The sequence below is a fragment of the Fulmarus glacialis genome, unplaced genomic scaffold (genome assembly GCF_000690835.1).
Source record: "Fulmarus glacialis isolate BGI_N327 unplaced genomic scaffold, ASM69083v1 scaffold15950, whole genome shotgun sequence".
In the NCBI taxonomy this organism is placed as follows: domain Eukaryota; kingdom Metazoa; phylum Chordata; class Aves; order Procellariiformes; family Procellariidae; genus Fulmarus; species Fulmarus glacialis.
Window position 1 is genome coordinate 56,441 of NW_009188514.1, and position 20,776 is coordinate 77,216.

The 20,776-nt window shown below is 38.7% G+C and overlaps 1 protein-coding gene across 1 annotated transcript in view; it reads right to left on the minus strand.

Annotated features, from left to right (window-relative positions):
* Positions 1–1,251: 1,251 nt before the first annotated feature.
* RAP1GDS1 (RAP1, GTP-GDP dissociation stimulator 1) overlaps positions 1,252–20,776 on the minus strand; it is a 27,065-nt gene continuing 7,540 nt past the window's right edge. The window contains exons 2-11 of the mRNA XM_009578994.1: positions 19,243–19,371; positions 16,693–16,818; positions 13,866–14,009; positions 13,461–13,592; positions 12,920–13,054; positions 11,223–11,348; positions 10,117–10,256; positions 7,028–7,154; positions 5,581–5,709; positions 1,252–1,918 (exon numbers count right to left, since the gene is read on the minus strand). Coding sequence (XP_009577289.1) covers positions 1,791–1,918; positions 5,581–5,709; positions 7,028–7,154; positions 10,117–10,256; positions 11,223–11,348; positions 12,920–13,054; positions 13,461–13,592; positions 13,866–14,009; positions 16,693–16,818; positions 19,243–19,371 — 1,316 coding nt within the window. The 3' untranslated portion in view covers positions 1,252–1,790. The remainder of the gene's footprint in view (positions 1,919–5,580; positions 5,710–7,027; positions 7,155–10,116; positions 10,257–11,222; positions 11,349–12,919; positions 13,055–13,460; positions 13,593–13,865; positions 14,010–16,692; positions 16,819–19,242; positions 19,372–20,776) is intronic.

The window sequence follows — 20,776 nt, forward strand, 5'->3', positions numbered from 1 at the left end:
TGAGAAAACTTGGGCTCGTGTGGGTCCACTGTGAACTGTGATTGTAAACATGCTGGTTACGTTCAGCAGTGCAGAGGTTCTGTGTTATTCAGGGCCTGATGTCTCGGGGTCCTGGTCTGTGTTCACAGCTCTACGCTCTGTCAGTGCCTTTATTGCACTACTACTAGCAAACATCTTTTGAATGTTTTTTCAAATAAGAGGCTGTTGTACATTTTAGTATTAGAGTTGTATGTAGAGAGTATGTGTGTTTCTGGCACTGGATTAAACGGACATGGAATCTCTGCAGTGTGAATATACTCCTGTAGCATCTGCTAGGTTTTTATGCAGTCTCAGAGCTTAAACTATTTGAGGCAAGTTTCTTTTCATACCCAGCTTGTGTACATAATCCCTTTCCCATCATGACTGGCATCTTCCCATCACAGTGTCTGTGGGATAGCCAGTGGTTTCATGGAGCTGGGAAGGGAATTTGGGAAGGTCAAAAGCAGTGTTTTTGCAATCAGGTGGCTTGGGATCGCTTGGGTGCTTGGCCTCGGGGTTTGCCTCTCCTGCTGATAAAAAAGGAGCCTGAAACTTCTGAGGCTGGCACTTCAGCACCGGGAGTGCTGAATTCACTTTAAAATGTTATAATCTTACGATCTTTGTGCATTGTGGGCTTGATCAAGCTAGACAATGGTACCGCGCAGTCAGAAATAACATGTGCTGGCTGGCTGGAAACTGCTATCCCAACTGCTCCCTGTTTTGCCAAAGAGTTGTCTGCTGGTTTGTTTGCTGGAATGTTACAAACCTACAAAAGAGCAGCTGCAAGATAAGATGCTTAAACTGGCAATTTCCCAACTCCTTTACCTAGGAAAGGAGAAAGAGGAAAACTCTTGCATGCTGCCTTTCTCACTTGATGGGGTTCTGTTGAAAAGTTGCTGCAAGATATGCCTTTAAAAATCCATCTACAAAAAAACCCCAACCAACAAAAACCCAATCCCCAAGCAAGCCTGAGAGCACTCACACCCACATGGCTTTATGGGATAAGGATTGTATGGTGTATTCCTGTTACAACGCGCGATTGTTAAGCTACAGAGTGCCTCTGTGTGAGCGTACGCAGTGAAAGTGGTTGGAATTGTTTCCTTTGTATTCGCTCAACTGAAAGGCAGTGATTGCGTCGGCGCCAGAGCTGGGAACGAAAAGGGCTCCTCACCAGCGCATGGTGGTGCAGTCGCGGCTTCCGTGGGTGAATACAGAAAAGGTCAAACTACAGGATAAAGTGAGAGCACTGAAATTTTTATTTGTTACCTCTAGGTACCACGAGTTTGACATTAATAGGCAAGACCAGTGAATGAGCAGCAGTACATTGCATTCAAACCTGAATCTTCAAAGCACCAAAAATGGAGCTAGATTTACTTCTGAATCCTATAGTCAGCACACTAGCCTGGACTGGCTGCATCTCGTATTGTCCCTAATTTAGTAGTACATTGTTATGCAGTTAGGGGGCGTGAGGAAAGAGTCATCGTGTAGTACCACTTCTACATCATCATAGGACTACAACATGCACATTCTACTATGTGGCCCAAGCAACAAGAATACAAGTAGAACAGTTACGGGTGGAGACAGGTTCATGTTAACACCACCTATGAATTTGTAGAAACCTTTTTGGACGGGTACCTACAGCAGTTCATCAATTTGTGTGGGAACATTACACGCATGCACGAGTGATACAGTGGAAAACATAGCAGGAGCGGCAGCAGGACGAAGGACAAAAGTGAAATCTGTGATGGGATGCACTGGAATCAAGACCTTCCTCAGCTTTCTACAGCAAGTCTCTGCTCTGTTAGCGAGGCCTGCTGGGCAACAGTTTTGTTCTCATGGCTGCGGAGTTTTGATACGACTTCTAGAAATGCCATGCTGTGCACTTCCTTTTGAAGAGGTTCTGGAAAAAGAAACAGTAAAAGAAACAGTGCTTTGTATGAGACGGCAAAAGAACAGAAAAGCTTGGTGAGTGCGAGAATCTCCTCTGCTGAAACACAAATGTGTGTGTACACATAATCTTTTTATTTACTTTTTTGAATTGCTTTTGAGGATGGACAGAAAACTCTCCAAGGCCTGGGGCATGCACAGACTCCACAGATTTCAGGTAGAGATGAAGGATGAAGCTGCTGCATAGCAGTGAAGAAAATCCACCTGGATTGCCTTCCAAAACAAGTGCTTAGGAAGTAATTTTAGTGAAAATATTTTTCTGCTTTATTCCTTAAACTAGCCTGACCAAGTGAGCTTGCCTTGAAAGGTTCACGACATCGTTTGTCTGTATCCAATCGTTCTGGTTGTTTGTGTGTGAAGTGGGTGCGATGTTTCTCTAATGGATGTGTCACCACTTGGTCACTGTTAGCTGTCCATTTGCAATTCAGCTCTAAAGTGAGTATATATACAACATGTGGTGCACCGCTCAATGCGGTGCATATATATACAGCACTTATGTTTTACTCGAAACTGTGAGACTGTTTCACAATTCTGATCCTGGATTGCACTGTACCTTGTATTAATAAGGAAAGGTTGGGAACAACGCATAAAATTGATCAATTCTGATCCTGGATTGCACTGTACCTTGTATTAATAAGGAAAGGTTGGGAACAACCCATAAAATTGATCAATTTTTTTGTAAAATTTGATGAGTTTTCTCAAAGCCCTGTATTCTAGACATCTCACAGCTGAGATCCAAAGCAGTTGGTTTTGTTTCATGTCCTGTTCAGGCCACTCTGGTGAACTGCTACTCAGCAATAAACGCCTACATACATTTTTTTTGCTTCCCAAGTGCTGCTGGGGGCCTAATCCCTGAGCTTCCCAGGAGAAATCCCAGCCATCTGTTTCAGATTAGCTATGCTGTATGCTATGCACATTTACTTTTTTTTTTTAATAGCAAACTTTGACATTTTCTTCCCTTCCTACCTACTTTCTTGTTCATGTTTTCAGTTTTCTTGCAGTTTAACCCCTACCATGTAAGAGCTGGGAACTCACCCTGCTGTGCACCTGGGAACCTGTATATACAGAGCGGTATCAGTGAAGCTGTTGGGGTGGTTTTGCTGTGTAAGCGCTTCCTGCTCTCTGTCTCCTTCTGAGAGATCATCATGTTTAAGCAGGTGTTACTGAACTGAATTTTAGGAATTTACTGTGCTTTACAGTGGCTGAGTACTTCTGCTTAACATCCAGATTTCTGAGAGCCTGGAGACCCTCGCACACAGAAGTGACTGTGCTAGCTATGAATGCTCTGCTTTTGCTGATTCTTTTTTACATGCTTCCATTTTCCATTGTCCTCATTTTTCCCTCTTCCCATCCATTCACTCAGTTGCAAGAGCAACTTCCAGATGGCAAAAATCACATATAAATATATATCTATTACTGCTTAACACACAGCTGTTGGCAGTATCAAGTTTAATGGAGAATTAAACTCGCCAATAATTAAACCAGTGCAACCACTTCTAGTCTTTATGGAGCTATACTGGGGTCAATTACTGTAACATGGCTACACAGGTCTGTTTACAGTAGAATATGGAAATGTAAATATAAATGCTCACTGTGTGGAGGCAGTGGCGAAAGTATGTTAGCGGCAACAGAGCTGAGAGAGATGTATTTTAGTATTTTCATGTGTAAAGAGCAGGCTTGGCTCTTTGATCTCCCCCCTCCTTGGTTAAAATAGTTTTTAAAAAAAAAAAAAAAGTTAAAAGTTAATACCAGGGTTGCTCAGTTCTAACTCTTGTGTACTCACTAATTTTACACAGGTCTGTTCATCAGGAAGCAGGTCTGAACACTGGGTCAGCCAAGTGCTGGACCTCAACTTTACAGCTGCATATTGCAATAATGTGCTGTCCCCTGGGAGCAGGCCGAGATGCCTCATGTCTGGGCAAAGCTTATAGTGTGGTGGCAGACTGAACTCTGCCAGTTGGAAAACCCTAAAAAAACCCCGAAGACAAGACTGCTCCTTAGTCTGGTGGAATAGAGAGACAGGTATTTGACTTTAAATAACTCTGTCAATCTTGCAGGTGACAAAATTCAGGGAAGGGAAAATGCAAGTATCGGGCAGAATTTCTGAGGATGATTATTTTAGTTAGAAGCAGTGGGAATACATGCAACATTGCAGTGAGGCTGAGGGGGAACCTCTGCAGAAAGGTTACTAAAATGGATGGATAATCCCAAGCACAAAATGGCTCAAGAAGGCTGTGAGTAACAATTACATGTCTTAACATTAAAGTGAATGCTTACTGGGAGCTGAGGCTCGTTAGCAAATTTTGAGCACTATCTTTGTACATTGAGATGTATATACTGCTCTAAAAACAAATATTTGTTCCTTTAAGAAGGCAGTAATACAGCATTCATTCGCATGGATGTACAGGTCACCAGAGTTACGCTTACAGTAGGCATGGTGAACTCTGTTCAAGGGAAAAAGGCAGCTTTGTTTACGGAGACAGCACACACTTAGCTATGATAACTTTTAATCAATTCAATTGAATTGCTGTAAACTCATCTCTGGAGAACCTTCAAATGTTTCACACTTGGCAAGTCCGTGTGCAGACAGGCTCTGAGTTTCCACCTTTCTGTACTTAATCCAGTTCTTTGTCATCTTAGTTGTCTGTAAATTTTGGAAACCTTTATGGAATGAAATTTGCTCTCCTTCCACAGAGTAAATACTTCTTAAAGCACTGAATGAAAGAAATGTAGCCACTTCTAGAAACCTCAGCTGGAAATCCAATTTCCCCATGATACCTTGCTCTTTGTTTGTTTGTTTTTTTGGTTTGCCCACACATAGGTGGGAAGTTGCAGTATCAAACTGTAGCCTGCCACACCATCCTCAAAACAGTCTGACCTTTAGCAGAGGGTTAGCTCAGAAAGATCAGATGTTACAGTGTCCAGCACTGGCATGTGTTAGCGCATGTCCTCCTCCTCTTTCAAAGCAACCACGAACAGTTGTGCCTGGTGGGCTGAGCATGTAAGGGCTGCTGAGGGAAGGACTCTTCCTGGTGAGGTAAGTGTGAGGATCCCTCCTAAAGGAGGGCTATAGCCTATGTGCTGCACTAAGTACTCATTTGTGTGCACGTGTGTCCTTGCAAATACTACTGTATCTTCATTTGTTTCCTACCATTCTTGTAGGAATTTAAAACTACAAGTGAGGAGGCTCCTTGCAAAATTCCACTGAATTTTACTTGACTAAGTTGACCAATAAAAAAAAGCCACCGCACATCAATTACGGGGAACTTGCAGCTAAAGGTGAAAATAAAGTTCTTGTTATCTGCATATTTGCAAAGAGAGCCTGATACTGTACAGTTTTAAATTTAAATGCATTTCATTTCTCTCTTGGCAGTCAGAGTTTGAGCTAGCTGCATCCTGCAGAAGCCAGAGTCCAATTTCTGCAGTTCATGTCCAAAACTGAGTTAACAACGTCTTTCTTGATACTATAAATAAAGTGTCATAGTAGATTGGACCCTTCTGTGTACATTCATTGTGAACAGAGAACCAGTTTCAGAGTGTGTTTGCACACGTTCTATGTCAGGCAAGTTTAAATACATGAATCTCTTAGGAAAGCAGCCCCTCCTGGATACTCACCAGATCCTATAAGGGCACAGATCAGCACCATGGAGTTGTATTTTATTTCTGGAGCACTCCTGTCGTCTGAGAGCAGTCTGTGTAGAATCTGAACAAGCTGAGCATTTTCAAGATCCTTTTCAGCAGTGACTGAAATACAAGTGAAAATTTGTAAATCTGGAAGTGCCGCTTGCTTTGATGCTTCTGTGTGTTAGCCGTTTATTGAAACATGGATCTCTCACCGTAGTGAAAGCGGTGCTGTGGTACATAACTCACTGGTATAATGATGGTATGATGATAGGAAACACAGCTCTTGCTATTAAAATGTAAAATAGCCTAACTGCTTGAAAGGACAATCAGAGTTTAATGATAAAATCCAATCTTAAATGTGCAGTGAGCTGATAGAAAAGCCACCAGGGTTTCTAGAGATTTAGGCCAACACCCACAATATTTCAGCTTTCAAGACTTCCATTGCCTGAATTTGCGTTTGGAAATTTTGTCTGAGTAAATACAGATGGTGTAATTCTTGATTCCGTGATAGAGGGAACTCAGGGTCCATTGTAAAGGCTGTGAAAAACTTTTCAAGATCAGTGTGTGAGTTATTTCCTCTGTAGTTTTCTAAGAAACATTATATACTGAATTCAGGCTCGAAACCTTTAAATGTCTGAAGACAAGACAAAGAAGGGTTAGACAATTCATGTGAATAGGAACATTTTTCCTTCTAATTAAAACAATTTCCTGATGCATTGGCAGCGATTTGGAAGCTGAACATAGCATTCCTCTAGTACACAATGCCAAGAGATGAAATCAAGAGCAAAAATATGTAATGCTGCTTGTTTAGTTTGTTACCTTAGTTAATAACCAAGCAAATAGGATAAACACAACCTCTGTTGGGCATTTACCTTTTTGTTTGGTAAGCTGAGGTACTACAAAGGCAGGTCAAGACATATAATCATCTCTGCCTTCATATGGTGACTCTTGCACCTGTTTCTGTGGAACTTAAAGACATTTTGCGGGCATCATCCACCTCTGTGTGTATTCTCTAGCTCTCGCTAATTAGATAAGTGAAAGCTTTACTTTGATAATACCCCTCAAAAGGGGATTAACCATTCCAGTGTAGGAATGTAGTCAGGTCATATAGTCTCCACTCTAAAGTGCGATTTTCTTAACTGTTAGCCTTAGGTTTTACCCAAAATCTGGAAGTTATGTTCGAAGGCCTTTCTAGATCATGTGATCACCTACCAGAACAATGGAGCAGACACTGTATTACCAGCAAACTCCAGTTTTCTGCATAACCTTATTGCCTGCCTATGTCTGCATGAACTGTCACGTATTTCCATGCTACTGAAAGGCAGGTGGGCGGAGGAGGCTTTTCTATGTTGCAAAAGAAACTCGCACAACTCTCCCTCTACAACTTCTCTTGGGCACAGACTGGAAAGAAAACAGAGTTAACCGCTGGGATACTCACCTAACTCTAAAGCTGCTATTAATGCCAGTGCAACGAGAGCTTCGTTTTGCATTATTACGTGTTCACTTGTTGCCATGGTTACTAAATGCTTGATGCCACCACTCTGTACAATGGTCCTAATTACATCCTAAAATAAATAACATAGAAATAAAAAATTCTGCATTGCATACAACTGTATTAAATAATGGAATTGTCACGGATGCTATATTATCTTTGGGTAAGGATACTTGTTGGCTTTATGCATGTACAATCACTTTCCACGTAAATGTGTATACATGTGGGCTGCTAAATTATCTGCTATTACTCTGCAATTATAAGATACACCCTGTTAAACCAAGCCAGTTAATCACATGATTAAGTTAAGACACACGTAACTAACTCTTTTCCAGGTTATACTGTGTACCCCAAGTTCTCATGGTGTGCCATCAATGGCCTAACAATGAGTCCACTCTGTTATGTTTGAACTCAGCTGGTGTTCAAAGATGATGAGTTTTCCCTTCTTTATGTTGTGATGTTCAGAGCAGCTTATCAAAAGCACCCAACAAACCATGTATTTGGGACAAGGAGACACAAGAATATAGTTTTAATAAAGTTATCAAATCCTTCATCTCTCTCCATGAATTTTCAGAGTTTCTTCAAAACGTTCAGAGAGGTGAGATCACAAATATTACACTTTACTACGTAATAGAAATGGTGTACTTGAAATGAAAATGCTGACTGGGTAAAATGGCTGTAAAGCAGTTTAAAAATACGCAGCTGGGATTCTGTTTCCAAGTCCAAAATTTGATCCAACTTATATATGTAACAAAGGATCAGTGAAGACTTCTGGTGTCTGCAGGTCTTTGATTAGTTGTTGATTATCATTTAAAAAGTGAGTTTGCACCATTATATGTCCCAAAAATACTTGCAAAACGTTTGCCTGAAAATCAGGTAACTTGGCATGCCGAAGGGAAACTGTTCAAGGAAATGTGGTTTGGTTTTTACTATTTTTTATTTGTTCTGTGAGTACACAAAGTTTTGAAATAGTAGTTATTTCTTGAAATAAGAATCTGATGTAAATTTTTAATCAATGTGTTGAATTTCCATTTAAAGCACACATCCCTTTCTAACTCCAGGCACAAGCCAAAACTCATTAACTGATACATGTGTTTAGAATGATTTATGTTCCAGTGCTTGCCCAGGCTATGCAGTGACATTCTTTATGCAAGGAAACAGACACAATGTGATCATAATCCTTGAAAACTGAAATATTTTTAGATAACCATATTGAAGATGCTAGTAGCACAAGTCATAGCCTAATGACTCAAGAATTTCACATTTAAAACCTATTTTTTTTCTGAATGATACAATGTATGCAGGCATGTTAAGTATTTTTATATTTTTCCTTACTTGCAATGATGTGTTTTATTATTTGTGATTTTTCTGGTGGAACTCCAAAGCAGTTTTGGGACTTCATGCAATAATCTGGGAACTCATTTCTATTTGAATTGGTGTGGAATTTCAGCTATATAAGCCTTGGGAATCAATCAGCACCTTTGACATAAAATTTTTTTATTTTGTAGGTGAACATCGCCCTCTAAAAGGCAGTATCAAATAGATAGAAGAGATGACAGCAGTCAGGTTTGGTGCTAGTGTGGCTTAACTCATAAGTACCTACTCAATTTTTTAGAATGAGACATAAGTTTTCTAAACTACTCTCACCTCTGTAAATATTACCCCAAATCCTTTAAAATTAAAAACCGCATTCAAATATAACGTGCTGTAAAGAACCATACAGTTCTACTCATATTCAAACCTAGAGGGCAGTAAAAGCATTAAAAAAATCCACCCTCTCAGCTCTGTTTTCCTCTTCCAGTCAAGTTTCCTCTATGAGTACATAAACCACACAAAAGTTCATCTGTGATAATTCTGTTAACTTCTGTATTAATATCTATTTGATGCCATCAAAAATGTCTCTGTATTTAGGATTGATTCTGTTTTCCTGTAGAGAGTATTGATAAGAACTTGCATCTGTGGTGGCATATGCCATCTATGCATGCATCTTGTGGACTGTGTGTGGAGGGTAGAAAAAATGAGAACTCAGAAAAAATGAAACCTAATCAGTTTTAGAGGCTGAAAATAAAATGGAGAATGGGCATTAGAAAGAGACAGTAATATTAGAAATCAGCAAAGATTTAAATCTCTGTAAAGTCCTGTTGATTTGTTTTTGGAGAGGCTCAGTATAGATCAGGTCCACAATATGTTTTTCACTTTGCAAATGACATGAATGAACGAAAAAGGTCACTGTTAAAGTCTGAGTTGTCCAAACCGCACTTGCTATTTAAGCTCAGTTATGCAGCCTGTGTTCGTGAACACACTAAATGAAGTCTGAGCCTGAAATAGCTTGTTTCCAGAGGAGATGCTTTTGTCCCTTCTAAGGCTATGTTTTGCCTAATACTCTCCTAAGCAAGGACTGTGGACTTGGACTGCTTATGTAAAGGTATTTGGTTGATGCGAAGGTGATGGGAGGGACAGAACTCATCTGTCCCACAGTTTCTCTTAATGTCATGCCTTTTGCCATGTACAAGCAAGCTTCTGTTAGAATTTGGAATAAATGATCATTTCTAATGATCTGTTAGAATCTTAAAACTCTGAAATATGCTACATGAAGAGTACAGGGACAGAGTATTTCTGGATCTCAATTTTATATATATATAGCAAGATCATAACAATCGAGTGCAATGATTCTTCATATATAGCATCATTAAAACATAGAAAATATGGCATGCTGAACTTCTACAGGATACGATACAAACAAAAATGAGTCAAGAACTTAGCCACGTGAATTCTAACAGTGTTCCTTCAACTGGCCTGCCACTCTGAAATGGTTTCACTTTGTTTCAAATTTTTTTTAACTATGTAGTTCCAGTGAGTATTTAAACCTGTCGCTTGTGTCTGACTGGCAGGCCCTGAGGCAGAGGAGACGTAACACATGAATTAACCAGCCTGGCTCTCTGGAAGGATTACATACGGGAGGCCTTGGCTACCAATACCAAAAGCAGAGGTAACTCTTAGTACTTACAAGCTGACCTTTTTCACCACTAACTTACTTTTGATTTGCTGTGTCGTATAAGTGCAGAAAGTAGTCTGTTGGACTCTCCCATCACACCTGCGTGATCCTTGGCTTCACACCACTCCACCAATCGTTCCACCAGTTTTACATTTTTGCCCAGCTGTTCAGCTGCTTCTGCTACATGATGTCGGAGCCAACAACACAACAAAAAAGTTGTCACTTTTTTAAAGCAAGTGTTAGAAAGATAAGCTGAAAGTTACTAACTAGAAGGAGTTTGTTAAGTAGAACTTCACTAGCTTGCACTAACGGTGGGAAAAATCTAGATTGCATGGAAGCAAGTAAAGCCAGTCAAAATGGAAACAAAATACAGAAAAACATTAATAATACAGTTTTTGAAAAAAACTTCTCACCCCAGTTAATGAGGCTTGTGTATTGATTAACGGTAGGGAAAATACAGTGATGTCACACTCAGGTGAGCTAGCTCAAAAATTTAAAACCAGAAGGGACTGCTGCCAGAAGGGGAGTGCTGTGGTCAGTTAGATTAGGTTTTATAGACTAGTAAGTCACATAAACTTCTTCAATTAATTTCTATTTCATATCTAATAGCTTTGCTAGAACTAGAATGGATCTTTTGAAAAAATCTGCAGGACTAGTTCAAAAATCTAGCTACTTTTGGGTTTTAGCAGACTTCTGATTTGACAAATCCTCATCCTGGAACAAGCTGTTAAACTAAAAGGTGCTTGTTCATTTTGACATTGCAGTTTATTAACAAGTGCATTAGTGTGTTCCAAAGAGCTAGGTACAGCCAGGAAATGCAGTAAGTGAACAGCAAAACAGAAGTGGTAGCTTAAAACACTCACGCCTCAATACATACTCGTAATGTGACAGTGTAGGAGAGTTCTGAACTACAAAAGTAAATAAGCATTCGACACCTATTCTGAGGGTCCCTGGTAGTCAGTTTAGGAGTTCTGAAAAAAAAATCAACCCACATTCCTCTCCCTTTGCATATGTACTAGATTTATTCCAAGACTTCAGGAATAAAATTTTAAAAAACCCTCTGCTTCTCTCTTGTAAGAATCTTGGCAGCATATCACTGACTGAACCAAAGAGAATCACTTAACATAGAGAACAGTTTATTTTTACCTTGTGCATCTATTAACATTCTTAACGTTCCCAGCAGCTTGAATTGAACAGGGGGCATCTCCGATCTGAGAAATTTCAATACAGCTTCTGCAACACCAGCTGATAGCATCTTGGCCTTATTTACAACTGCATGAATAAAGAACAGGAATGATCTCAAGAACATTTCTGGAAGATGCAGTTCATTTCTAAGATGGTCTTGACGGAAATTTTTAGTTTGAAAAATAGCTTGTGAACACAGACTTCAGGAACACGAGTGTGCTGCATTGTGGAAAAATGTCATGGTTGCTAAGAAACAGGTGTGAAATTAAGCGCTTTTTCCTAGTGTGCCCATCTAATTTCCTGTGTTCAGCCTGAACATAAGCTGAAGGCTAGACTTTTCCCCCTTGGTCTAGGAAAGGTGTCTTCCACAAAATGCATGAAGCAGAAGCCAAGGCTAGAACTTGCACCCCAAAATATAAGGAAACTTCTCTGATTCCCAACAACACTCTTCTATTTCACATAGGCAAAGGAACTAAAGCATCTAATTAGCAGAATAACCTCTTACCCGGTTCCAATACTTTATACAAACAACACTGTGGCCTGACATGTCTGGAGCCTGTAGTCCTTGTATTGTCCCCTCCAAACTCTTTTATCCCCTCCGCTAGTCTAACTTCTCCACTTTATGGAGCTCTCTGAAATATATGTAAGGTGCAAACTTGGTCCAATATTGTACTTAGAAAGAAGTACTTATATTCAAAGTAGTGTTTAACAAGCAGTTCATTACTGAGGCCAGTTATTACTTGTTTATTTTTCTATAACAATATACATTAAATCTTATGTAGGTCTCTGGCAGACATCCTTGAGCATAGGCTACAGGGAAGCTTGCTGACTGATGGAAATTAATAGAATTACTCACCTAAGAAAGGTAAGCAAATAGCGTACCATTAAAGCTGCATGCGTTTAGTGATGTATGCATGATCATTTTTAGAAAGTTATTGTTTGTCAATACTGAAAATAGTAAAATAAGGTTAAATGGATGAAAGACTTATTTTTGGCTTGGTACAAGAAAGCATACACAAGTATTACAGATTTGCTTTGTTTTTATGTGCATGTGCTCTGCCTTTTATGCTTGGGTAATCAAAACTCATGCAAATTAAGTTATTAAAAATGACAAAATTAGCATTCAGTTCATTGCCTACAAGCAGTAACTAATTGCAATAGGCTGGCTATTCTAACACTCTACCTCCAGCTCTAATTTGTGAATTGTCAAAGCTTGGGGAGGTTACAGTAAGATGCAGTGTTTCAACAAAGTGGGCACTGCTCTCTGGTGGGGACGCTCAGCTGTGAGAGAAATCCCAGATGAAACAAAAAAACAAACAAACAAACAAGCAGTGCTGTGGACAGAAAGGATTGAGAAATCACATCCGAGGCCTCCTCAGCTCCCTGCCTATTACAAAGCTGCCCTTTCCTTGGTGGGGGAATGATACTGTGGGATCAAAGCGGCAAAGGATAGTCAATAGGCCTGTGATGTATTTAAAACTGCTGGTCACAAGCACTGTGCAAAAGACATAAACGCGATGATGGGCCTGAATGAAAAGCAGCAGTCTGACCTGCCTCTAGGACTGTCAGTCAGTTCTCCCACCCTCATCCCCTGCGGGGGTGCAGTGGGAGAACAGAATTTCACCTTTGGGTAATTAGCAATGCAAAGTGAGGCTTACCAGGAATAGCCAGATTTCTGAGAGCACTCAGTGCAGCGTGCTGCACAGTTACATTTCCATCCTCCACATGTCTGTCTAGCAGATCCATCAGCTTTTGAACTATGCCATTATCCACCATATGGATGCAGTTTCCGTCTGTGCAAGATGAGACAAGTCACTTGTGAATGGAAGATTATTACTAAGATTTTTACAAGAGCTTTTTAAGAATAGAAGAATTATTTCCTTGCTCCTTTCTAGATTTTATTGTTGAGAATTGGACCACCGTCATCAATGGGAGTTGCAGTGCTCGTGATAAAATTAGAAAAGTGATATAAGAAACACTGAAAAAGGCAGAAATCCCCTATACCTCTCTACAAATGTGAAACTATTTTTAAAGTAGGCTTAATGCTTTTCAGGATTGTAAAGTATAAAACTACTGATGTTGCTGTATAGCTCAATACCAGCTTTACGACGACACACAGTTTTTGTTTGTAGCTGTACAGACAGAGCATGATAGAAGGGCACAGATAAATTAACATAAGCTATTATGGCATATTCTTACCATTTCTGGCAAAATTCGCAATAGCCAATGCTCCTGCAAGCTGTAGCTGATGGCTATTGGAAGGAATCCATGAAAGTACTCTTTGGAACACACTGCCTTTTCCTCCTTCAAATAACTTTTGCATGGATTCATCTGGGGTAAAAAGCATAGACAGTCAGCAAGTCAAAGAAGTGTTTGTTAGGGAAAATTCTTCTCTTTATATCTGTGGAGCTCTGCTGGCTTCACTACAATTAATCCAGAACTGCAATGGGATGAGAGACAAAATCTGACCCATTAAATGTTAACTTGCAGGTAGCAGGTCCTCTAGGTTATTTAGAAAATTAATAAATAGTAAAATTCAGCAGCCAAACGGCATTACAGGTATCTGCTGTTGCTTTGCAGAAAGTAGTGACACACTGTACTTACCTCCAAGCAATAATAAAACCATAAGATCAGAAGCTGTTTTAAGCTCTGCAACATCATCCTCTTTGTCACTGTCCACAGTCTTCTGGACGATCTCAAGTAAGCACTCCACCAAGCCTGCTTCAACCAGCTGCAGTTTAATGACATCTGAAGAATAGCATGGATAATAGGAGTCAGAATCATGATTTTAAATACATCTATTGTACATACACACAGGTCAGACTGTGAAAGAAGTGGTGATGTCAATGGTTTCACCGACAGCTTGTGTAGATAAAACTGCAATTTTAAAATTTTAAATTCTCAGGGCCAACTTCTGTTATTATTCATCTACCAGGCGCTCCCCCGGCTCTGCATTGCCTTTAGAGCACAACTATATGCTGAAGCTGTACGGAGCTACTCTTCACTTATCAAAAATGAGGATATTTCTCTACAGCAAACTTCTGGCATCTCAGTCATCGCGCAGCAGACTCACAAGGACTGTGCTGTGTTTGGGCTTTCCAAAGACTTTCGACTGTGTTGCAGAACAAACTTAGCATTTCTTCTTCTATTTCATGTACAGAAGAGCTACTGTCTTCACTGAGAGTAATCACCCATTTCTTTTAGCTGAGCCAAGATTTCTGCCATTCGTTGAAAGGGCTGCAGGAGGAGTACAGTAAGGCCAAATCCAAAAGGCTGGGTTGGGAGAGAAATTTGCTGTGATTGAAGAAAAACTGGAAACTGATGAGGCAAACTCATTTCTTAGTTGTTATTGGCAACAAGGCTCAACAGAGAAGGTGATAAACTGTTTTTCAGGTGGTGAAATAGGACTTGGGAGCAATATTCTTACTGTTGTATTTACAACACAATCTCTAACAGATTTTTCCGGGTGAACTTGGAGCTGGGAATCTCCTTTACATGCCGAAACTCCCTTTCTGTTACGCGGGAATGGCAGGTCTGTGCCAGATGCTGTGTTATGTCTTTTTGTTTTGTGAAAGTGATTCTGGTAGTTTTTGCATGCTGATTTTAGAAAGCACAGTCACAAGCCTCTGCAGAAATGTGCAAACAAATGGATTTCTCTTAGCTTTCTGTATGAAATGGTGTTTTAACAATAAGGAGTTTAACCCAAGTTAAAATATTTTTAAAGGCCAAAGCTTTGGAAATATTTTTTTCATATAGTTTACAAGTTGGGTGAGGAGAAGTGTTCTACCTCTGATGAAGGATGTGACTGACTCTGTTTCCTGTTGTCACTAAGCTTTTTGCCTGAGTGAAATTCATTTTCCTCTAAGAGCAGCTGACCTTCTAATGAACTTTATTAGGGAATGCGAAATATCCCATTGGGATTTTTTTAAATAGGTACTTTTGCACTGAGGTACTTTAAAAAACAGAGAGTTCCTTTAGTTACAGAATACCAGGTTGCAGGTGTGTTGTGACTTGAAATATAAATTGCTACACCAGTGTCCCTAACAACAAAACAAGCCCTCAAAAAACCCTAACCACCAAAATCCAGACCCTGCAAATACTTCATTTAGATGTTTTTGCCTGCTGACCTATTGCTAATTACCTATAATCAAAAGCACTTAAACAGTACTAGCACAGTGAACTCATTTAAGTATGCCTTGAATCCAGAGTGGAAGAGTTCAGCTGACTACCTCGTAACATGCAAGCACCTGACTTATGTTCAGCAGCAGTAAACTTACCAAATTTTATTGCGACTACAAAACATAGTCTAAGAAAAATTGAGCATTTGAACTGCAGTGTCAAACTCACAAAAGGTTGGACCCAATTCTGTGTCAGTCTCCAAGGACAGAACTATCTTAGAGCAACTTGTAATAAAAGAATATATTTTGGCAAAATGTGCATTTTTAGAACTGAAAAAAGGAATCCTGTTTTTACATACCACTTAAAATAAAAGACAAAATAACTTTGTAAATTGAAGTAAAAATTTATCTTGATTTATGCTATGTAAAACAGACATAGAGTATGTGTGTACAACAGAGTAGGATAAAACCTAAATCTTTAGAGTTTACAGTTCTATCTAATAATTTATTCCATTCAAACAAGCTTTAATGCTGAGGTGATTAAAACATGGTTATAGAGCCATCAAATACTGTGATGTCTTCCATACTCAGAACTGCTTCCCACTTCAGGCCAGCTCCACCCGTTAACTCATTTCTTCATTTCCCTTAAGGGCAGATGGAAGATTATACAAACCACCCAGAACTCATTTGGGAGGAACATCCCGAGGGGCTATCAGGCACACATCATCTTCCCGCTCTGGCTTGAGCAGTGAATGAATCTCAAGTCTCCTGGGGCTACCATAATATACACCACCAAACACCCAAATTAAATTTATGTGATCTCTCAATGAACAGTAGGGGGAGAGAGTCCAGCTCTTAGCTCTGCAATTAACATGGCCCTTGCAAAAATGTGTCCATAGGAAATGGAACTGCCAGTGGTTCTGTGATCCCAGGAAATGACATGATGACTGATGTCCTGGTAATGTAACGGACGCTTGAGCCAGTGTTTTGCAGACAAATGTTGTAAAGCCCTCTGAAAAGCAGCTTTTGATATTCCCACTGCAGGTACGGGGAAATAAAATATAACATAATCATATACAGAGTGAATCAGAGGTGGAATTAGCACCAGCAATTTGTTGGCTCCTGTCGTATGCTCAGACAATTAAGACCTATTCACTTCATATGAAACTGTCATCACAAGGATCAACCATGGCGGCTTCTGAACGAGGCAGCCAGTTACTCTACATTTAGTCCCTGAAAAAGACACCGATATACCAAAATACATATAAAGGAATGAATAAAAAATAGTATAAGAAAAAAAATCAAATTCTCACCATTTTCTGCCAGGGGAGCCAAAACTTCAAAAATCATCTCTTTTTTATCATGCTCTATTTGCTTCTTGAACAGTTTCACAAGCTCTTCAGCAATGTTTGTGTAGGCAAACTGCTCTTTACTTGACTCTGTGAAGAAAAGGAAAAATTCAAGTAAACAAGTAAACAAACCACATCAAAAGGTAGGATTATTTTTTTTCTCTTTATTACCAGGTTTATTCAGTAAGATGACTAATAATGCTCTTCACAGACAAGAACAATAGACTCCTGCTTGTCACTAAATGAAAAGAAAAATGTCTAACACTTTAAGATAAGTGTACTGACCTGAATTAATTATGATTAAGGCTGTTAAAAATATATAAATATATGATCAAGGCTGTTGGGGCTGTTTCTGCCCAACAGAATGTAAAGGTAGCTATAGAAACAGTAATGTTACAAAAACATATATTAACTCTTTGATTCCCCTCAGCTTAACAGGAAGACCAACAGATTATATACTGCATTTTCTATGGGAGAGATGAAGAGTCACACTGAACGCTTTAATATTTACATAGTTTCACAATGGTGACGTTTCCTTTGAAATCTGTGTATGGCTGTTGCAGGGCTGTTTCATACTGCACAGATAGCATAAAGCAGCTTTACAGATGGGCTAGCTTGCTACAGGAGGTTAGCCAGTAGATAACGGTTCTTCAAATGTAGATTCGACAAAAGCATCTCTTACTCCACTGCCTGTATCTTATTCCTCCTCACTGGCTGTATTACAGGGGATGCAGGTGGTAGGGCTGGTGTTCTGCATTCTCCAGTTGCCACCTCCTGAGGGCCATCTGTAGTTAGAAAACCTTCCAGCACCTTTGCTACTGCTCTAAGGGATGGTTAGGGATTATTTTAATGCAGAATTGACCCCAAGGACTGGGGAAAAGTATGAACTGCAGACCTAGACCCTTTTGTGCACATCCCGTTATTGTTTTCTCTCAATATGCATGACTGCGTAGCACATTCTAAGTGGATTTTTTACCTTTCCAGTATTTTTAAAAGCAGAACCATCACTCTCTCTATTGGGTTTTTGCCCTGCTTTGACACAGAGTGCGTGCTTCATATAATGCTTTTCAAGGGATCTGTGGAATGTGGTTGTCTCTTAAGTGATGAAAAATGACAACCTGACAATAAAATTCCCTGAAGTTAAGAGGCAAAAATAAAATATTACAGTTACAATGTGATTGACTAAGCTATTGCTTAAGGGAGACTGAAGTATTACAAGCTAAATTAATTTTGTGCCAGTCGTAAAGAAGGAGCATCTTTTCAGCATATGGGAACAGGAAGGGAAGCAGCTGCTGTTAAGCTTCTTTCCCATGGTTCTTATTATTCAACTGGACAAAGCTGGATCTTTCCGAAGAGGTAAAGGAAATGTAGTTCTCAGTGAAGATACCATTTATTATATTTGATATCCTTACGGTTTTAGTTGCATTTTAGCACTAGAATTTCCAGTATACGACTTGTATTATACTTTCTGCTGTGCAGACACAACACATAGTCCCCATCTTGAAGATCTCTAATCTATTCATTTCTTTAGTGCTGTTTTGATGGCTCTATTGTTTTGTTAAGTAGGCTTGTCTGCTATAAGCAAAGGTATTATGCGTGTGATCAGACTACACTAGATAACATAATATCCTCTCTAGCCTTGAAATCCATGAACTTAGGACAGTTGTGAATAACTTCAGGCCACCAAAGAGTACAAATACACAGATGTATTTTTCATATTTTGAACTGCTGAATCTTCTTAGAAATACAGGATGATATCATAACTGCTATATTATTATACTCCAGTGCAAAAAACCTCGTAAGACTAAAATTTCACTGAATAGGTTAGCAAAAGAAAAACAGCAATGTAAACCACAAGTGGTAATAAAACACCGGGTCCTAACAACCTATTGGTTTACACTTAGTGGAATTCCAACGAAAACTAATCCACTTGCGAAGACATTGGATCAAAGCAGGACCACAAACTTCAATTTAAATGAAGTTGTAACTAACTAAAAAAATCATCTACAGCTTAGTAGTATTCATGACTTATACATGCAAGTATTTAGTCTAGAACATGTTAAAACTCTACACCTAAAAGAATATTGTATAGGCAGATTTATGAACTGTGCCTGTCTCAGTTTCATTCAGTGATTTCCATGAGCCAAATTTAATCCAAATACAACTTTGTGGAGCTACACCAGGATACATTATTTATATTATTAATAAATAATTCACAGTAAGTAGTAGTGCTCAGGATATACTGTTTAGATGATTTAAAATGTGCTTAGTTGCATTGAAGAATGTTAACATAAAACATAAGCTTGTACTAAGTACCCAAATGAATTTCAGTTATTGAAGGGAAAAAAAAAAAGACAACTATAGATTTTAGAGACAATAAGCAGAAATTGCTTGCTTTAAATGTTGAATGTACCAAAAGGAATGGAACAAGTATCAGTGCAAGGCTTTTGTTAGTCTTAAGATTTAACTATATGAAAACTGGATGTAAATTTGAGATTAATATTGTGGACTTACCAAGTTCTGCTAAATTGCCAAATGCAACAAGGCACATCTCTGTCAGAGCTGCATTTTGGCAATGAATACCCAACAATTTCACTAATGTAGGAATAACACCCATATTGATAAGCTGTGACTGCAGGGTATCTACATAAAAAGAAAGTACAACAGTGAGTTAGCATTTCTGTTTGTAGTACTATTTTTTAAACCAAAAAAGCACTTTTCACACAAAGCAACTTCTAGGCTAAGCAGCATTAAAATGTCTGTCTCCTCTACTCTTCTACACTAGGATCTGGTCCACACTTGAGATACAGACTCATAATTCCCCCTGCCCCTGGCCATGGGACATATTCCCAGAAATATTCCCTCCTGATATGGTCATAGGGTATAGTGGATTACGCAGCTACTGATAATTTTGTGGTTATCAGATTTCTAATACATGTTGGGTTTGATTCTGAGCTCACTGAGACTAGCTGACTGAAATCAAACAAAACTACATCAGTGAAATAATTATTTATCTGAAAGCATGTTCCTATATACTGTTTTCCCTTAAAGACCAAAACTGGAAAATTAAAATTAGAATGAATATAAACTGGCACTGAAATAAACATGAAAAGTTTTATAAACACAGGAAGTCACAATGTAGATTATGAGGAGCTTGAGAAAAAAGAAAGTTTAATAAAGACAAAAAAATGGAAGGTTTAAGAAAAGTCCTTAGAAGCCATTCTGATAATTTCTTGCATAGGATGAAAGTTTATAGTATTTACAAGTAAGAAAGTTATTGCTCCTAGATGTCTGCAAATAGAAAGATGCTTTGATGATTAGGCAGAAACATGATTGTTTTAAAGGATATATACGATATATAATGATATTTTCTCTTACACATTTTACCTATAACATAGCAAAGAAGAAAAACATTGTTTCACAGTTGAATAGAATGAAGCAGACATGAACACACCAGATGATGTTTAGTAATTTTCCTAAGCATCTTTTTGCCTTTGTTTCTAAGCACTTTATCTATGTTTAAATGTTACAGACTCAAAAGACAAGAATCCAAAGCCCAGTGAATTCAAAAGAATTGTTATTACTTCATTTAGCTTTGGGTCAAGACCTACCGGGGAATTCATTTTTTTTTTTTTTAAAGGAATTCATTCTGAGCAACTGAAATCACTTGGAATTTTTTATATGTGTGGAATCAGAGCCATAAAAATTGCAGATTTTTACAGGGAGATAAAAACATATTACAACTTAAGTCTAGCAAATTTAGTATCATCTCTTGCTCTCGAAAAACTCTTTGCCTTCAAGATTCTGCCAAGTGTGTTTGAAATTTTCATATAATAAAATTATGAAAAGATTCTGAAATGTTTAGTTCATTTATATTCAGTGTAAAATACTTTTATAGTAATTATCAATTTGGTACACTAGGTAAGTAAATGGCATGGTTATTACAGGTTATTGGGGATAAGCAGGAATACTTATGGCTTGACATCTTTAATAAAACTGTATTACTTACCAGTAACTGAATTTCCTTTCTTTTTATTTTGGGGGGGGG